Here is a 19,174-nt window from a genome sequence, read left to right on the forward strand (position 1 = left end):
AAAGTACCAATACCTGGTTGATTGGCAGCAAACTCGCCTGATCTTAACCGCATAGAGAATCTATGGAGTATTGTCAAGAGGAAGATGAGAGACACCAGACCCAACAATGCAGACGAGCTGAAGGCTGCTGTCAAAGCAACCTGGGCTTCCATAACACCTCAGAATTGCCACAGGCTTATCGCCTCCATACCATGCCGCATTGATGCAGTAGTTGAACTGAAATAAATTAACTTTTTGATGATATTCTAATTTAGTAAGAAGCACCTGTAAGTGAGAATGTGATCGTCATCACATCATTGGCGTTTTCCAATATCCAGGAGCTGACCAACAATTTTTTCACTTTGCTATGACTAATGAGTTCTTGTATAGAGTGATCAAGAAAGATCTGGAAATCGCTGAGAAATGACTGGTCCCTAAGGCCTATCAGCGAAGGGTGCTTCATATGGCTCATAGTCATGTTCTAGGGGGACACTTAGATACCAAGATGACCCAGGAGAGGATTCTCCAGAGGTTCTTCTTGACAGGGTTATACAAGAATATCGAGGATTATTGTAAACCCTGCCCAGTTTGTCAAATAACTGCGCTGTGACCCATTTTTGCAGTAAGCTAGTACCCCTCCCCATCATTAAAATACCCTTTGAGAGGATTGTGATGTATCTGGTGGGACCAATTGTAAAATCAGCTAGGAGGCATCATTATATCTTTGTCGTAGTAGATTATGCCACTCGCTATCCTGAAGAGGTTCCCCTAAGAAATACCGTGTCCAAAAGCATCACCCGTGAGTTATTTTTTATGTTCTTGAGGTCTCTTCCAACTCTATGATTCTATGATTCTCTCGGATGGGGATTCCGAAGGAAATCTTTACAGACCAAGGCACACCTTTCATGTCAACGGTAATGAAGTAGCTGTGCTGAATGCTGAAGATGGCACACATACGTAACTCTATATATCATCCACAAACGGACGGACTAGTCGAGAGGTCAATAAGACGTTGAAGCATATGTTAAAAAAGGTAGTGGAAAAAGATGGACGCGATTGGGATTATCTTTTGCCATATTTGATGTTCTCCGTGAGAGAAGAACTGCAGGCTTTGCTTCCAAGTTAGCGTACGGGAGGTCTCCAAGAGGTCTGCTGGTCATAGCGAAAGAAACTTGGGAAGCTGAGGCCACCCCGTATAAAAGTGTTATTGAACATGTAGTGCAGATGAAACCAAATCGAAAATTATTTACCTATTGTCAGAGAACACATGTAGAGGGCCCAAGAGGCCCAAACCCGAGTCTATAATAGGGCGGCCAGTTCCAAGGATCAGGAACTTCAAAGCAGGAGATACAGTCTTGATCTTTGTGCCGACAGCTGAAAGCAAGTCTTTGGCGATGTGGCAGGGCAGGGTCCGTATGATGTAGTAGAGAAGGTTGGAGAAGTAGACTATAAGGTACACCAACTGTGAAGACAAGAACTGTACCAGCTGTATCACGTGAATCTAAAAACTTGGAAAGACGGAATCGTTGGGTACTGCCGGTGTTAAGAATAGTATGTCATAACTGGTTCCAGAAGTGAAATTAGGGGATATCCTTTTGACGGCCCAACAACAAGAAGCGCCTCCATAGGAACAAAACGAAGTTCTCTGACCTGCCTTGGAATACCCATGTAATACAGCATGATATAGTTACTGAACCGGATAAGAAAATAAATCGTAAACCCTACAGAATACCAGAGACATGCCAAGAAGCAATCTCAACTGAGGCCAAACGTATGTTGGAGCTGGGAGTGATCGAAGAGTTCTGAAGTGAATGGTCTAGCCCTGTTGTGTTGATTCCCAAACCAAACGGGACCTGGAGGTTTTGCAATGATTTTCGGAAATTAAATTAAATCTCTAAATTTGATGCATATCCCATGCCCAGGGTAGATTAATTAATTGATAAACTTGATACAGGAAAGATATATATCTTTGTACCGTGTTAGCCAGGAGATAAAAAAATATTTAGGCGTGACAGTCCTCAGTGGTTGATACCTTTTAATGGTCTTGACAATTTGGTAACGCCAGCTACATAACGACTCTGGATCTTACCAAGGGTTATTAGCAAATTCCTTTAACAAAGAGGGCCAAGGAAAAAACGGCTTTTTGAGACCAATAGTTATGCAGCAGCTTACCTAGAAGATGTGGTTGTCTTCAATGCAGACCAGGGAAGCAATTTGTGGAAAATGCAATCAGTAGGTCAGGTCTCACAATAAACCCGGGACAATGTGCCTTAGGCCTAGAGGAGGCTAAATACCTGGGGTTTGTTATTGGCAGGGGCTTGATCAAACCTCAAATTAATAAAAGTTGGAGCCATGCAGAGGTAACTAAGGAACAAGTTCAGGTTTTTTAGGGATCGCCGGCTATAGGCGGTTCGTACCAAATTTTGACTCAAGGGCAGTACCGATGATGGACCTGACAAGAGGAAGAAAATCCGTAATGATGTCTTGGTCTCCCAAAGCGGAAGAAGCTTTTCAATGCCTTAAGTCAATGCTGTGTGAGCAACCCTTGTAAATTTTGAAAAAGGAGTTCTTGGTTCAGACAGATGCCTCGGACACCGGGTTGGGAGCTGTCTTGTCCCAAACTATATATGAAGAAGAACACCCAGTACTAGATTTCAGCAGGAAGTTGACTCAGGTGGAAAAAAACGAAGCCATCGTAAAGTGCGAATGCTTAGCTTTAAAGTGGGCACTACAATCTTTGAAGTTATACCTCTTGGGTAGGAGGTTTAAGCTTGTGTGAGATCACACCCGTCTGACGTGGATGATACATAATAAGGAAAAAAACGCTAGGGTGACAAGGTAGTTTATCTTACTGCAAAATTGTAATTTCTCCATAAAACATAGACTAAAGAAATCACAGGGGCATGCAGACGCATTATCAAGAATTCATTGTATAACGGCCCAAAATGCACAGACATCTGTTCTGGTGAAGAAGGGGGGGATATGTAGGCGGTCAGCAGGGAAGATACTGTTCAGTATGATGTATTAGTTAGAGCCTAGCTGAGCTAGTGTTTGTTGTTTTTTGGTTGTTTTATTATTTGCAGCATTTTGGCTGAAAATAAAAGCCCCATGTTTCCTTTATATGTACCGTTTCCGTTTATGTCACGGACATGCCACCCTACAATGCCCTAGCGCGATACAATAGATTGATATTATGAGTTAAATAGATCCAATACTGTATGATAGATAATGTGTTGATTAATCTGTACAACGCAAAGCCATGCTTTACATAAGAGGTAAATAATAACAATAATTTTATTTATATAGCGCCAACATATTCCGCAGCGCTTTACAATTATAGAGGGGACTTGTACAGACAATAGACATTACAGCATAACAGAAATCACAGTCAAAAATAGATACCAGGAGGAATGAGGGCCCTGCTGCTCGCAAGCTTGCAAACTATGAGGAAAAGGGGAGACACGAGAGGTGGATGGTAACAATTGCTTTAGTTATTTGGACCAGCCATAGTGTAAGGCTCGGGTGTTCATGTAAAGCTGCATGAACCAGTTATCTGCCTAAGTATGTAACAGTACAGACACAGAGGCTATTAACTGCATAAAGTGTATGAGAACATGATGAGAGGAACCTGGTTATAGTTTAAGTTTTTTTTGTTTTTTTTTTTGAATGGGCCACACAGGGATAGTTAGGTTAATGCGTTGAGGCGGTAGGCCAATCTGAACAAATGAGTTTTTAGGGCACGCTTAAAACTGTGGGGATTGGGGATTAGTCGTATTAACCTGGGTAGTGCATTCCAAAGAATCGGCGCCGCACGTGTAAAGTCTTGGAGACGGGAGTGGGAGGTTCTGATTATTGAGGATGCTAACCTGAGGTCATTAGCGGAGCGGAGGGCACGGGTAGGGTGGTAGACTGAGACCAGAGAGGAGATGTAGGGTGGTGCTGAGCCATGGGTGGGTGGGTAGCCAGTGTAATGACTGGCACAGGGTGGAGGCATCGGTGTAACGGTTGGTGAGGAATATGATCCTGGCAGCAGCATTCAGGACAGATTGGAGCGGGGAGAATTTGGTAAGAGGGAGGCCGATTAGTAGAGAGTTACAATAGTCCAGACGAGAATGAATAAGTGAAACAGTAAGAGTTTTTGCAAAGTCGAAAGTAAGAAAAGGGCGAATTCTAGAAATGTTTTTGAGATGCAGATGAGAAGAGCGAGCCAGTGATCGGATGTGGGGGGTGAATGAAAGCTCGGAATCAAGGATGACCCCAAGGCAGCGGGCATGTTGCTTTGGAGTAATGGTGGAACCACACACGGAGATGGTAATGTCAGGCAAAGGTAGGTTAGTAGAGGGAGAGAACACGAGGAGTTCAGTTTTTGACAGGTTCAGTTTCAGATAGAGGGAGGACATGATGTTAGAGACAGCGGTAAGACAATCACTGGTGTTTTCTAAAAAGGTCGGCGTGATAACAGGAGAAGAGGTGTATAATTGGGTGTCGTCAGCATAGAGATGGTACTGGAAACCAAATCTACTGATTGTTTGTCCAATAGGGGCAGTATACAAAGAGAAGAGGAGGGGGCCTAGGACTGATCCTTGAGGAACCCCTACAGTAAGCACATGCTGGAGATACAGATTGACAAGCTCAGCTCCACTACAACTGATACATTCAGCTCTGCTGCATCTGTCACACTTGTGGCACCGTCTCCTCTCCTCCCCTGTGCCACTCTCACACATGGAGGCCTTGTAGAGTTATATCAGGGCTAATCTGCTAATCTTAATTCACAGTCGGTCTATTCTTAGGAACTGCGATATTCAGCAGGAGGAGCGCACAACACGTATGAGGCCGCACGTGACCAGACTTGTGTCTCCAGCAGAGATTGCTGAATTTCTCTTCTTAAAGAAAGAAAATATTGCAGATGTCACCAGATAAGGCGGCAACTACATCTGACTGTCCCTTATAGAGAGTGACTAATCCCTATATTGAGAGCGAGGAGGCCGCTCATCACCAATAAGTAGCCACACTATTCATGTGGTTGGCTGCCAATACTGCACTTGACCAGTAGAGGGGGCTTCATGCATCTTTGGCCGACTAAATACCAAATTTGATAACACTGATTTATATTTGAGAGTGTTGTGGGCATGCTCTATGACATGTGCAGAAGTCACTGTGCAGAGAGGAGAAGGAGGTGAGTGCTACTGTATATAGAGGTGTTATGCATTATTGTTCAGGAGGAGGTGGTGAGCTGTGACATCACCTATTGTGAATGATGGATCCTGTGTTATATACTGTATATAGAGGTGTTATCAGTCATTGTACAGGAGGAGGAGGTGAGCTGTGATATCACCTATTGTGAATGGTGGATCCTGTGTTATATACTGTATATAGAGGTGTTATCAGTCAGTGTACTGGAGGAGGAGGTGAGCTGTGACATCACCTATTGTGAATGGTGGATCCTGTGTTATCTACTGTATATAGAGGTGTTATCAGTCATTGTACAGGAGGAGGAGGAGGTGAGCTGTGATATCACCTATTGTGAATGGTGGATCCTGTGTTATCTACTGTATATAGAGGTGTTATCAGTCAGTGTACTGGAGGAGGAGGTGAGCTGTGACATCACCTATTGTGAATGGTGGATCCTGAGTTATCTACTGTATATAGAGGTGTTATCAGTCATTGTACAGGAGGAGGAGGGGAGCTGTGATATCACCTATTGTGAATGGTGGATCCTGAGTTATCTACTGTATATAGAGGTGTTATCAGTCATTGTACAGGAGGAGGAGGAGAGCTGTGACATCACCTATTGTGAATGGTGGATCCTGTGTTATCTGCTGTATATAGAGGTGTTATCAGTCATTGTACAGGAGGAGGAGGAGGTGAGCTGTGATATCACCTATTGTGAATGGTGGATCCTGTGTTATATACTGTATATAGAGGTGTTATCAGTCATTGTACAGGAGGAGGAGGAGGTGAGCTGTGATATCACCTATTGTGAATGGTGGATCCTGTGTTATCTACTGTATATAGAGGTGTTATCAGTCAGTGTACTGGAGGAGGAGGTGAGCTGTGACATCACCTATTGTGAATGGTGGATCCTGAGTTATCTACTGTATATAGAGGTGTTATCAGTCATTGTACAGGAGGAGGAGGGGAGCTGTGATATCACCTATTGTGAATGGTGGATCCTGAGTTATCTACTGTATATAGAGGTGTTATCAGTCATTGTACAGGAGGAGGAGGAGAGCTGTGACATCACCTATTGTGAATGGTGGATCCTGTGTTATCTGCTGTATATAGAGGTGTTATCAGTCATTGTACAGGAGGAGGAGGAGAGCTGTGACATCACCTATTGTGAATGGTGGATCCTGTGTTATCTACTGTATATAGAGGTGTTATTAGTCATTGTACAGGAGGAGGAGGAGAGCTGTGACATCACCTATTGTGAATGGTGGATCCTGTGTTATCTACTGTATATAGAGGTGTTATTAGTCATTGTACAGGAGGAGGAGGAGGTGATCTGTGACATCACCTACTGTGAATGGTGGATCCTGTGTTATCTGCTGTATATAGAGGTGTTATCAGTCATTATACAGGGGGAGGAGGTGAGCTGTGACATCACCTATTGTGAATGGTGGATCCTGTGTTATCTACTGTACATAGAGGGGTTATCAGTCATTGTACAGGAGGAGGAGGTGAGCTGTGACATCATTTATTGTGAATGATGAATCCTGTGTTATCTACTGTATATAGAGGTGTTATCAGTCATTGTACCGGAGGAGGAGGTGAGCTGTGACATCATCTATTGTGAATGGTGGATCCTGTGTTATCTACTGTACATAGAGGGGTTATCAGTCATTGTACAGGAGGAGGAGGTGAGCTGTGACATCATTTATTGTGAATGATGAATCCTGTGTTATCTACTGTATATAGAGGTGTTATCAGTCATTATACAGGAGGAGGAGGAGGTGAGCTGTGACATCACCTATTGTGAATGGTGGATCCTGTGTTATCTACTGTATATAGAGGTGCTATCAGTCAATGTACAGGAGGAGGTGAGCTGTGACATCACCTACTGTGAATGGTGGATCCTGTGTTATCTACTCTATATAGAGGTGTTATCAGTCATTGTACAGGAGGAGGAGCAGGTGAGCTGTGACTGGTTAATCCTGCGTTACCTATTGTCACATTTCCTTTTAGACCTCGGTAGTGCTTCTGAATAACACCATCTTGTGGTTACTTTTCCTCATTGTGGAGACACCACTGACATAGGAAGACCTTCTGGACCAGGCAATGCTCTCCATCAAAATGGAGAAAGCTGGGCATCAAGTCTACCCTTACTGGAGGTAGCTTACCCGTATGCCAAACTAGGGTCTTCTCGATCTGAGAACAATGACCTACAGACAGCTGTTTGGGGGGTCTTGTCCTCACACTCTGTGGGATGGTTCCATGGGCACTACATACCCTACACTGAAGATCTAAGACAAAGGATCACCCCAATATAATGACTGCAATGGGCCAATCCGAATTTCACCCACTAATAAAGGCAGACATGGCTCCATTATTCAGAAAAGAAGTGGTGGTCCCAGCTCATGGGCTCCCACCTATGTTGCCTTCCAAAGTCATGTTAGAAGGTGGAATTCCCCTTTGAAATAGAATTTGGTGACCGTCCCTTTAAAATGTATAATTTTCCTGATGTTATATTTCTATTTTCCAGTGTCCTTACAACTCCTCATTATGTTGGGTTTTAGGAGACGTGGGGGTCTCTGTTCAGTATTAATGACCCCCGATGGGCTGTAAGCGCTAGAATGTGACATCTTCCGTTCAGTCTCCACTAATTAATCCCGCTCTCATTGTGCAGTATGTGCCGGTCCCTGGGGGCGACATCCTTCGTCAGGAGCACGCTGGCCGGCACAGGGCTCCGGCACAATGGATTCCCCGTATCTCGGCTGCCAGCTGGCTAATATCCTGCTTGGGATTGGATTTGGAAGCCTACAATTACACCATACTTCTCCTTTCAGGAGCAATGACTGGACCCAAAATAGGGGTTAACTCATTTTCGGCTGATGACCCGTGTTCTGGAATCTCGTCTTCATCATTACGTTATTTTTTACTTTGCTGTTTATACTTTTTATTGCTACTTAATTTTCTTCTTTTCAGATACTGATATAATAAATCTCACCAAGAACTTAGCTCATGTTCAGCAACAAACAGAAAGGAGCCTGCAATACGGGTCAGAGTGCCTGTCACAATGTGGCCGATCACTGCTGGAAACAGGCAACAAGTCTAAAGGCCAAGCTGGGCTTCAGTAATGCAGGGGGACAGTCACTTCTTCCTACATCATAGAGCTCGAAATCACCCGGTGAAAAGAAAACACTTACCAAAGACTAGTCACAAACAACCACCTGATGGAAGATGCTTTAAGATTTCAGCTCTGAAGCCTTTAGGCTTGTAAATGCAGATCTGGAATATAATGACTGCTCCTGAGCTACCTCCTGTATTATACTCCAGAGCTGCACTCACTATTCTGCTGGTGCAGTCACTGTGTACATATATTACGTTACTGATCCTGAGTTACATCCTGTATTATACCCCAGAGCTGCACTCACTATTCTGCTGGTGCAGTCACTGTGTACATACATTACATTACTGATCCTGAGTTACATCCTGTGTTATACTCCAGAGCTGCACTCACTATTCTGCTGGTGCAGTCACTGTGTACATATATTACTGATCCTGAGTTACATCCTGTATTATACCACAGAGCTGCACTCACTATTCTGCTGGTGCAGTCACTGTGTACATACATTACATTACTGATCCTGAGTTACCTCCTGTATTATACCCCAGAGCTGCACTCATTCTGCTGGTGCAGTCACTGTGTACATACATTACTGATCCTGAGTTACATCCTGTATTATACCACAGAGCTGCACTCACTATTCTGCTGGTGCAGTCACTGTGTACATACATTACTGATCCTGAGTTACATCCTGTATTATACCACAGAGCTGCACTCACTATTCTGTTGGTGCAGTCATTGTGTACGTACATTACATTACTGATCCTGAGTTACATCCTGTATTATACTCCAGAGCTGCACTCACTATTCTGCTGGTGCAGTCACTGTGTACATATATTACGTTACTGATCCTGAGTTACATCCTGTATTATACCCCAGAGCTGCACTCACTATTCTGCTGGTGCAGTCACTGTGTACATACATTACATTACTGATCCTGAGTTACCTCCTGTATTATACTCCAGAGCTGCACTCACTATTCTGCTGGTGCAGTCACTGTGTACATACATTACATTACTGATCCTGAGTTACATCCTGTATTATACTCCAGAGCTGCACTCACTATTCTGATGGTGCAGTCACTGTGTACATACATTACATTACTGATCCTGAGTTACCTCCTGTATTATACCCCAGAGCTGCACTCACTATTCTGCTGGTGCAGTCACTGTGTACATACATTACATTACTGATCCTGAGTTACATCCTGTATTATACCCCAGAGCTGCACTCACTATTCTGCTGGTGCAGTCACTGTGTACATACATTATATTACTGATCCTGAGTTACATCCTGTATTATACTCCAGAGCTGCACTCACTATTCTGCTGGTGCAGTCACTGTGTACATACATTACATTACTGATCCTGAGTTACATCCTGTATTATACCCCAGGGCTGCACTCACTATTCTGCTGGTGCAGTCACTGTGTACATACATTACATTACTGATCCTGAGTTACATCCTGTATCATACCCCAGAGCTGCACTCACTATTCTGCTGGTGCAGTCACTGTGTACATACATTACTGATCCTGAGTTACATCCTGTATCATACCCCAGAGCTGCACTCACTATTCTGCTGGTGCAGTCACTTGATATGTTATCATTTGTACAGCGGATCAGGAGAGTCCCCCTTACAGAGTACACAGGGCGCCCGGTAGGATATACATGTAGATGTACCGCGGTCCATAAATCCGCTACGTAGGTGAGTTTTCTCCAGTGACCACACACTTTTGCACATTTGCTTCCCATGTGAGGAGTCGGTTCGGTGTCATTCAGAATATCGGATTTGTGTGATCCCATATAACCTACTGTACCTTCTGGTAATCCTCTTTGGATCTCACGGCAGCGTCCATCTGCTCCTTGGTATATGTGTAGATGACAGAACGATACATGGTTCCTACATCATTCCCCTGCCGCATCCCTGGTAGAGAAAACACACAAAGGACACCACCGTCAACATGGGACACTTCACACCCGACGGGTCAGTGATGGAAGGCCTGGTGATGGGAACAGCCGTGAAGAGAAAACTGTACAACATCAGCAGTGCAGATAACGTCATATACAGCCATCACAGCCTGTGTACAGGCACAACTACGCTGACCACAAACCTGCCGTACACAGACTCCATAGGTACACAATCGCAAGACGGTACACGCCATACATGCACCATCACAGGACTGTACACACGCCATACATGCACCATCACAGGACTGTACACACGTGATACATGCACCATCACAGGACTGTACACACATGATACATGCACCATCACAGGACTGTACACACCTCATACATGCACCATCACAGGACTGTACACACGTGATACATGCACCATCACAGGACTGTACACACATGATACATGCACCATCACAGGACTGTGCACACCTCATACATGCACCATCACAGGACTGTACACACATGATACATGCACCATCACAGGACTGTGCACACCTCATACATGCACCATCACAGGACTGTACACACGTGATACATGCACCATCACAGGACTGTACACACCTCATACAGGCACCATCACAGGACTGTGCACACATCATACATGCACCATCACAGGACTGTACACACCTCATACAGGCACCATCACAGGACTGTGCACACATCATACATGCACCATCACAGGACTGTACACACCTCATACAGGCACCATCACAGGACTGTACACACCTCATACATGCACCATCACAGGACTGTGCACACATCATACATGCACCATCACAGGACTGTACACACCTCATACAGGCACCATCACAGGACTGTACACACCTCATACATGCACCATCACAGGACTGTACACACCTCATACATGCACCATCACAGGACTGTACACACATCATACAGGCACCATCACAGGACTGTACACACCTCATACATGCACCATCACAGGACTGTGCACACATCATACATGCACCATCACAGGACTGTACACACCTCATACAGGCACCATCACAGGACTGTACACACCTCATACATGCACCATCACAGGACTGTACACACCTCATACATGCACCATCACAGGACTGTACACACCTCATACATGCACCATCACAGGACTGTGCACACATCATACATGCACCATCACAGGACTGTACACACATGATACATGCACCATCACAGGACTGTACACACCTCATACATGCACCATCACAAGACTGTACACACATGATACATGCGCCATCACAGGACTGTGCACACCTCATACATGCACCATCACAGGACTGTACACACGTGATACATGCACCATCACAGGACTGTGCACACCTCATACATGCACCATCACAGGACTGTACACACGTGATACATGCACCATCACAGGACTGTACACACCTCATACATGCACCATCACAGGACTGTACACACGTGATACATGCACCATCACAGGACTGTACACACATGATACATGCACCATCACAGGACTGTGCACACCTCATACATGCACCATCACAGGACTGTACACACATGATACATGCACCATCACAGGACTGTGCACACCTCATACATGCACCATCACAGGACTGTACACACGTGATACATGCACCATCACAGGACTGTACACACCTCATACATGCACCATCACAGGACTGTGCACACATCATACATGCACCATCACAGGACTGTACACACATCATACATGCACCATCACAGGACTGTACACACCTCATACAGGCACCATCACAGGACTGTGCACACATCATACATGCACCATCACAGGACTGTACACACCTCATACAGGCACCATCACAGGACTGTACACACCTCATACATGCACCATCACAGGACTGTGCACACATCATACATGCACCATCACAGGACTGTACACACCTCATACAGGCACCATCACAGGACTGTACACACCTCATACATGCACCATCACAGGACTGTACACACCTCATACATGCACCATCACAGGACTGTACACACATCATACAGGCACCATCACAGGACTGTACACACATCATACATGCACCATCACTGGACTGTGCACACATCACAGGACTGTACACACATCATACATGCACCATCAGAAGACTGTACACACGTGATACATGCACCATCACAGGACTGTACACACCTCATACATACACCATCATAAGACTACACACGTGACACATGCACCATGACATGACTGTACACTCATCATACATGCACTCTACCCCAATACATTTATGTTTCCTGTTAATGGTCCATCTCTATTTTGTGCTGTGACCACATATAAACCAGAACAATCATTTTTAAAAGAAGTCATCTTGGTCCCCATCATCCTGCTCTTCTGTACTATGTCTATGTGCTATGTCTTATGTAGCTGTCATTGCACCTTACACTCTCCTAGGATATTAATGTATTCGCTTTTCCTGTGAGTCCAGGGCTCAGCTATGAGGGCCTGTGAGACTAAAAGGCTAAACAGCCGGTAGTAACAACCAGGATTAATGCAGCCTGCCCTCCCTAAACTTGTTTTTCTTCTGTCCCTCCCCAAAGGCAGCGGAGTCCATAACCAGTGTATGGGTTATAATTTTGTATGAGACGATTATAACATTCAGGAAAGTGACATCATCAAGGCAGCGAGGTCACGGGCTGCACTGTTGTGGATTCTGTTTGTGGGCTCCCTCTGGTGGTTACTGCTGGTACTGGGTGACTTTGGTGGGTTGCGGCCTTTGGTTTCCACCTGTCCATCAGAGGCTGGGTGGTTCCTATTTTACCTGGCCTTTCTGTCATTCCCTTGCCGGCTATCAATGTATTCAGATGTGCTCTGTTTGGTTCCTGCCTACCTGCTCCCAGATCTTTCAGGATAAGCTAAGTGCTGATTTTCAGTTGTTGGTTTTTTTGTCCAGCTTGCTTATTATGTCTCTATGCTAGCTGGTAGCTCTAGTGGACTGAGGTGCTCCCCATGTGCCATGAGTTGGCACATGGGTTCTTGTAATCTCAGGATGGTTTTTTTTGATTAGGGTTTTTTGCTGACCGCTCAGACCCCTTTTGTATCGTTCTGCTTTCTAGTTTACAGCGGGCCTCAATTTGCTGAACCTATATATATCATCTCTATGTGTGTGCCTTCCTCTCATTTCACCGTCAATACATGTGGGGGGCAACTATACCTTTTGGGGTTCATTCCTCTGGAGGCAAGTGAGGTCTTTATTTTCTCTGCAGTACTAGTTAGCTCTTAGGCTGGTGCGTGGCGTCTAGAACCAACGTAGGCACGCTCCCTGGCTATCTCTAGTTGCGTTTGTCAGGCGTAGGGCAGCGGTCAGCCCAGGTTCCATCACCCTAGAGCTCGTCCGATATTTTGTATTACTTTGCTTGTCCCTTGCTATCCCTAGCCATTGGGATTCATTACACTGCACCCTCCGTACAGGACTAGATGGATTACTGAAGTTGGTTACCGGCAGGTATCGTGTCTGTATGGCCTAATAGGGCGTATGAACGAGATATTCCAATGAGCAGATGTGTTTAAAGGCAGAGTCGGTGCACAGCTCCATACGGTGCTGAACCTTATTCTAAGCCAGAATATGGCAAAAAAAACACTTAACTAAGTAAAGAGTAATGACAGTCCTTCATTACTTCAGGACAAGAAGGTTAATCATTCTAGAAACTGCTAGAACTTTGAAGGTACCCTGAAGAGCAGTCTTAAAAACCATCAATAGTATGATAAATTTGGCTCTCATAAGGACTGCCCCATAAAAGGAAGAAAAATTACCTCTGCTGCAGAGGATAAGTTCATCAGAGTTAACACGCTCATAACCTGCAGTTTGATAACAGCCCACATAAGAGATGCACAAACATCTAGTAGTGGACACATCTCAACATTAATTGTCCAGAGGAGGCTAAGAAAAGTTGGACATTATGTCCGAATTGCTATGAGGAAGCCACTAATAAGGACCACAGAAAAGAAGAGACTTGTTTGATCCAGTAACACAAGGACCGGCCATCAGATCAGTGGAAATCTGTTCTGAAGTCTGATGAGTCAAAAGTAGAGATTTTTATTACCAACAGTCACGTCTTTGAGAGAAGTAGAAAAGTTGATGGTTTTTACAAGTGTGGTGCCCACCATGTTTCTTAACCCCTTGTTTCATTCCTTCGTGGTTTTGCTGCCATGAGTCTGAATTTCAAATGTGCACATTCCAATAAGAACAAGGAAAACCATTACATGGACAGCTGGGTCCAACCTTCTGACCATTACTGTAGCCATAAATGGACTCAAAATAAGGGGTATATGGTTATACTTGAAGGGCACGTTTGGCGGCATTCTAAATGGGGGACGATGCTAGAGTCTATGTAGCTGGTGAATGTTTTCTCCTCTCCTATCCTCAGTAGGGTTTCACTCTTTAGCCTCCTGCTCATCAGGGAGTAAAGTGCTTCTGATTGACAGTTCAGACCAGCGGCATAGCTGTGCTCTGACCCGACCTGTGCGCTCTCCCACGCTGCAGCATCGAAGGAGCGCAGGGTTCCTGACACTGGTCAGATCCAGCCAGCTTCAGAGCAGCGCTCCCAAGAACTTTAGCAAAAAACACAAAGGCACATGTGATAAGAATCTAAATAGGAACACGTGCAGGGGACACCTGTCTGTGGCCTATATGGTTATACATGGCACACCTTTGTCTAAGGAGCATACGGGCGGCATTCCTGTATCGGGGGCTCCGCCATGCCGCAAGCTTGTGTTCAACAGATTCCTTATCTACTATATTGCTACTGACTGAATGGTGTGATGCATTTTTAAAAAGCTTTCTTCTGCTATAAAAAAAATCATTAAAAATGCTGCTTCAAATCTACATCTAATAAGGAGCAAAAGGCATAAAAAATACAACAAAAAAAACAATAATCAGAGTAGGCTGTCATTGAGTAGTGTGTGGTTCGGACACCTGCAGAAAATCCCACCGCAGCCCCCTGCCCCTGGAGCTAACCCCCGTACCATGCTGGCCAAAATACTGAACTATAGGGACAGGGACATTGTTCTCAGGGAGGCCAGAGAAATGGAGGATCTCACGGTTGATGGGCAGAGGATTGCCATTTACACGGATTATTCTGCTGCGGTCCAGAAACAGAGAATGACGTTTACTGGTGTCAAGAGACGACTGAGGGAGTTGGGGGAGCAATATTCTATGTTGCTTCCCGCGAAGTTAAGAGTGGTGGCTTTTGACAAAATCCATTTTTTTCTGAAACCAGAGGACGCTACCCAGTGGATTGATATTAATGCTAAGAAATTAAAAGCTAAAGGGTGCTGAGAATCCGCGGAGACCCGGATACGTGATATTTCTTTGTTTCTGGAGGAGGAGAACTGTGTATATGATATACCCGCTCAATAATTGGGCTATTTTCAACTTTTGAAGTGTTGAGCTTGGCCATTTTGATTGACTGGCCAGATGGTGCGGTAATAGATAATATGGAGGGAGGAGAAGGGTTTTAAATGGTGTACTGCGAATCTGTATTGTAATTTCTTTGCTTTGTTATATGTTCTGGAATGTTTTTGGTAAATGTAAAGAGTTCTGGTTTTAATGGTGGCGGGAGGTAAACCGAGGAAGAGGAGCCCGGCTCTTGATGAGAGGAAGAAGCTTTAGTTGGGGGTGTGATAGGGTTGGGAGCTGGGATTTTAACCCCTTCACCCCCAAGGGTGGTTTGCACGTTAATGACCGGGCCAATTTTTACAATTCTGACCACTGTCCCTTTATGAGGTTATAACTCTGGAACGCTTCAACAGATCTTGGCGATTCTGACATTGTTTTCTCGTGACATATTGTACTTCATGATAGTGGTAAAATTTCTTTGATATTACCTGTGTTTATTTGCAGAAAAAATGGAAATTTGGCGAAAATTTTGAAAATTTTGCAATTTTCCAACTTTGAATTTTTATGCCCTTAAATCACAGAGATATGTCATGCAAAATACTTAATAGGTAACATTTCCCACATGTCTACTTTACATCAGCACAATTTTGGAACCAAAAATTTTTTTTGTTAGGGAGTTATAAGGGTTAAAAGTTGACCAGCAATTTCTCATTTTTACAACACCATTTTTATTTAGGGACCACATCTCATTTGAAGTCATTTTGAGGGGTCTATATGATAGAAAATACCCATGTGTGACACCATTCTAAAAACTGCACCCCTCAAGGTGCTCAAAACCATATTCAAGAAGTTTATTAACCCTTCTGGTGCTTCACAGGAATTTTTGGAATGTTTAAATAAAAATGAACATTTAACTTTTTTTCACAAAAAATTTACTTCAGCTCCAATTTGTTTTATTTTACCAAGGGTAACAGGAGAAAATGGACCCCAAAAGTTGTTGTACAATTTTTCCTGAGTACGCCGATACCCCATATGTGGGGGTAAACCACTGTTTGGGCGCATGACAGAGCTCGGAAGCGAAGGAGCGCCATTTGACTTTTCAATGCAAAATTGACTGGAATTGAGATGGGACGCCATGTTGCGTTTGGGGAGCCCCTGATGTGCCTAAACATTGAAACCCCCCACAAGTGATACCATTTTGGAAAGTAGACCCCCTAAGGAACTTATCTAGAGGTGTGGTGAGCACTTTGACCCACCAAGTACTTCACAGAAGTTTATAATGCAGAACCGTAAAAATAAAAAATCATATTTTTCACAAAAATTATTTTTCGCCCCCAATTTTTTATTTTCCCAAGGGTAAGAGAAGAAATTGGACCCCAAAAGTTGTTGTACAATTTGTCCTGAGTACGCTGATACCCCACATGTGGCGATAAACCACTGTTTGGGCGCATGGGAGAGCTCGGAAGGGAAGTAGCACCGTTTGACTTTTCAATGCAAAATTGACTGGAATTGAGATGGGACGCCATGTTGCGTTTGGGGAGCCCCTGATGTGCCTAAACATTGAAACCCCCCACAAGTGACACCATTTTGGAAAGTAGACCCCCTAAGGAACTTATCTAGAGGTGTGGTGAGCACTTTGACCCACCAAGTACTTCACAGAAGTTTATAATGCAGAACCGTAAAAATAAAAAATCATATTTTTTCACAAAAATTATTTTTCGCCCCCAATTTTTTATTTTCCCAAGGGTAAGAGAAGAAATTGGACCCCAACAGTTGTTGTACAATTTGTCCTGAGTACGCTGATACCCCATATGTGGCGATAAACCACTGTTTGGGCGCATGGGAGAGCTCGGAAGGGAAGTAGCACCGTTTGACTTTTCAATGCAAAATTGACAGGAATTGAGATGGGACGCCATGTTGCGTTTGGAGAGCCACTGATGTACCTAAACAGTAGAAACCCCCCACAAGTGACACCATTTTGGAAAGTAGACCCCCTAAGGAACTTATCTAGATGTGTTTTGAGCGCTTTGACCCACCAAGGGCTTCACAGAAGTTAATAATGCAGAGCCGTAAAAATAAAACAAAAATTTTTTCCCACAAAAATTATTTTTTTAGCCCCCAGTTTTGTATTTTCCCGAGGGTAGCAGGAGAAATTGGACCCCAAAATCTGTTGTCCAAGTTGTCCTGAGTGCGATGATATACCATATGTGGGGAGAACCACTGTTTGGGCGCATGGGAGGGCTCGGAAAGGAAGGAGCGCCATTTGGAATGCAGACTTAGATGGAATGGTCTGCAGGCGTCACATTGCGTTTGCAGAGCCCCTAATGTACCTAAACAGTAGAAACCCCCCACAAGTGACACCATGTTGGAAAGTAGACCCCCTAAGGAACTTATCTAGATGTGTGGTGAGCGCTTTGACCCACCAAGGGCTTCACAGAAGTTAATAATGCAGAGCCGTAAAAATAAAACAAAAATTTTTTCCCACAAAAATTATTTTTTTAGCCCCCAGTTTTGTATTTTCCCGAGGGTAGCAGGAGAAATTGGACCCCAAAATCTGTTGTCCAAGTTGTCCTGAGTGCGATGATATACCATATGTGGGGAGAACCACTGTTTGGGCGCATGGGAGGGCTCGGAAAGGAAGGAGCGCCATTTGGAATGCAGACTTAGATGGAATGGTCTGCAGGCGTCACATTGCGTTTGCAGAGCCCCTAATGTACCTAAACAGTAGAAACCCCCCACAAGTGACACCATGTTGGAAAGTAGACCCCCTAAGGAACTTATCTAGATGTGTGGTGAGCGCTTTGACCCACCAAGGGCTTCACAGAAGTTTATAATGCAGAGCCGTAAAAATAAAACAAAATTTTTTTCCCACAAAAATTATTTTTCAGCCCCCAGTTTTGTATTTTCCCGAGGGTAACAGGAGAAATTGGACCCCAAAAGTTGTTGTCCAATTTGTCCTGAGTGCGCTGATACCCCATATGTGGGGGGAACCACCGTTTGGATGCATGGGAGGGCTCGGAAGGGAAGGAGCGCCATTTGGAATGCAGACTTAGATGGAATGGTCTGCAGGCGTCACATTGCGTTTGCAGAGCCCCTAATGTACCTAAACAGTAGAAACCCCCCACAAGTGACACCATGTTGGAAAGTAGACCCCCTAAGGAACTTATCTAGATGTGTGGTGAGCGCTTTGACCCACCAAGGGCTTCACAGAAGTTTATAATGCAGAGCCGTAAAAATAAAACAAAAATTTTTTCCCACAAAAATTATTTTTCAGCCCCCAGTTTTGTATTTTCCCGAGGGTAACAGGAGAAATTGGACCCCAAAAGTTGTTGTCCAATTTGTCCTGAGTGCGCTGATACCCCATATGTGGGGGGAACCACCGTTTGGATGCATGGGAGGGCTCGGAAGGGAAGGAGCGCCATTTGGAATGCAGACTTAGATGGAATGGTCTGCAGGCGTCACATTGCGTTTGCAGAGCCCCTAATGTACCTAAACAGTAGAAACCCCCCACAAGTGACACCATGTTGGAAAGTAGACCCCCTAAGGAACTTATCTAGATGTGTGGTGAGCGCTTTGACCCACCAAGGGCTTCACAGAAGTTTATAATGCAGAGC

At 44.4% G+C, this 19,174-nt stretch overlaps 1 protein-coding gene across 8 annotated transcripts in view; it reads right to left on the minus strand.

Annotated features, from left to right (window-relative positions):
- Positions 1-19,174, minus strand: part of MSRA (methionine sulfoxide reductase A) — a 283,315-nt gene that overhangs the window by 67,937 nt on the left and 196,204 nt on the right. For all 8 annotated transcript variants that reach the window (XM_077291721.1, XM_077291722.1, XM_077291720.1 and 5 more), the window contains one exon: positions 10,086-10,192. In XM_077291721.1, the coding sequence (XP_077147836.1) occupies positions 10,086-10,192 (107 nt within the window). The remainder of the gene's footprint in view (positions 1-10,085; positions 10,193-19,174) is intronic.

This window comes from Ranitomeya variabilis, chromosome 2, assembly GCF_051348905.1.
Source record: "Ranitomeya variabilis isolate aRanVar5 chromosome 2, aRanVar5.hap1, whole genome shotgun sequence".
In the NCBI taxonomy this organism is placed as follows: Eukaryota; Metazoa; Chordata; class Amphibia; order Anura; family Dendrobatidae; genus Ranitomeya; species Ranitomeya variabilis.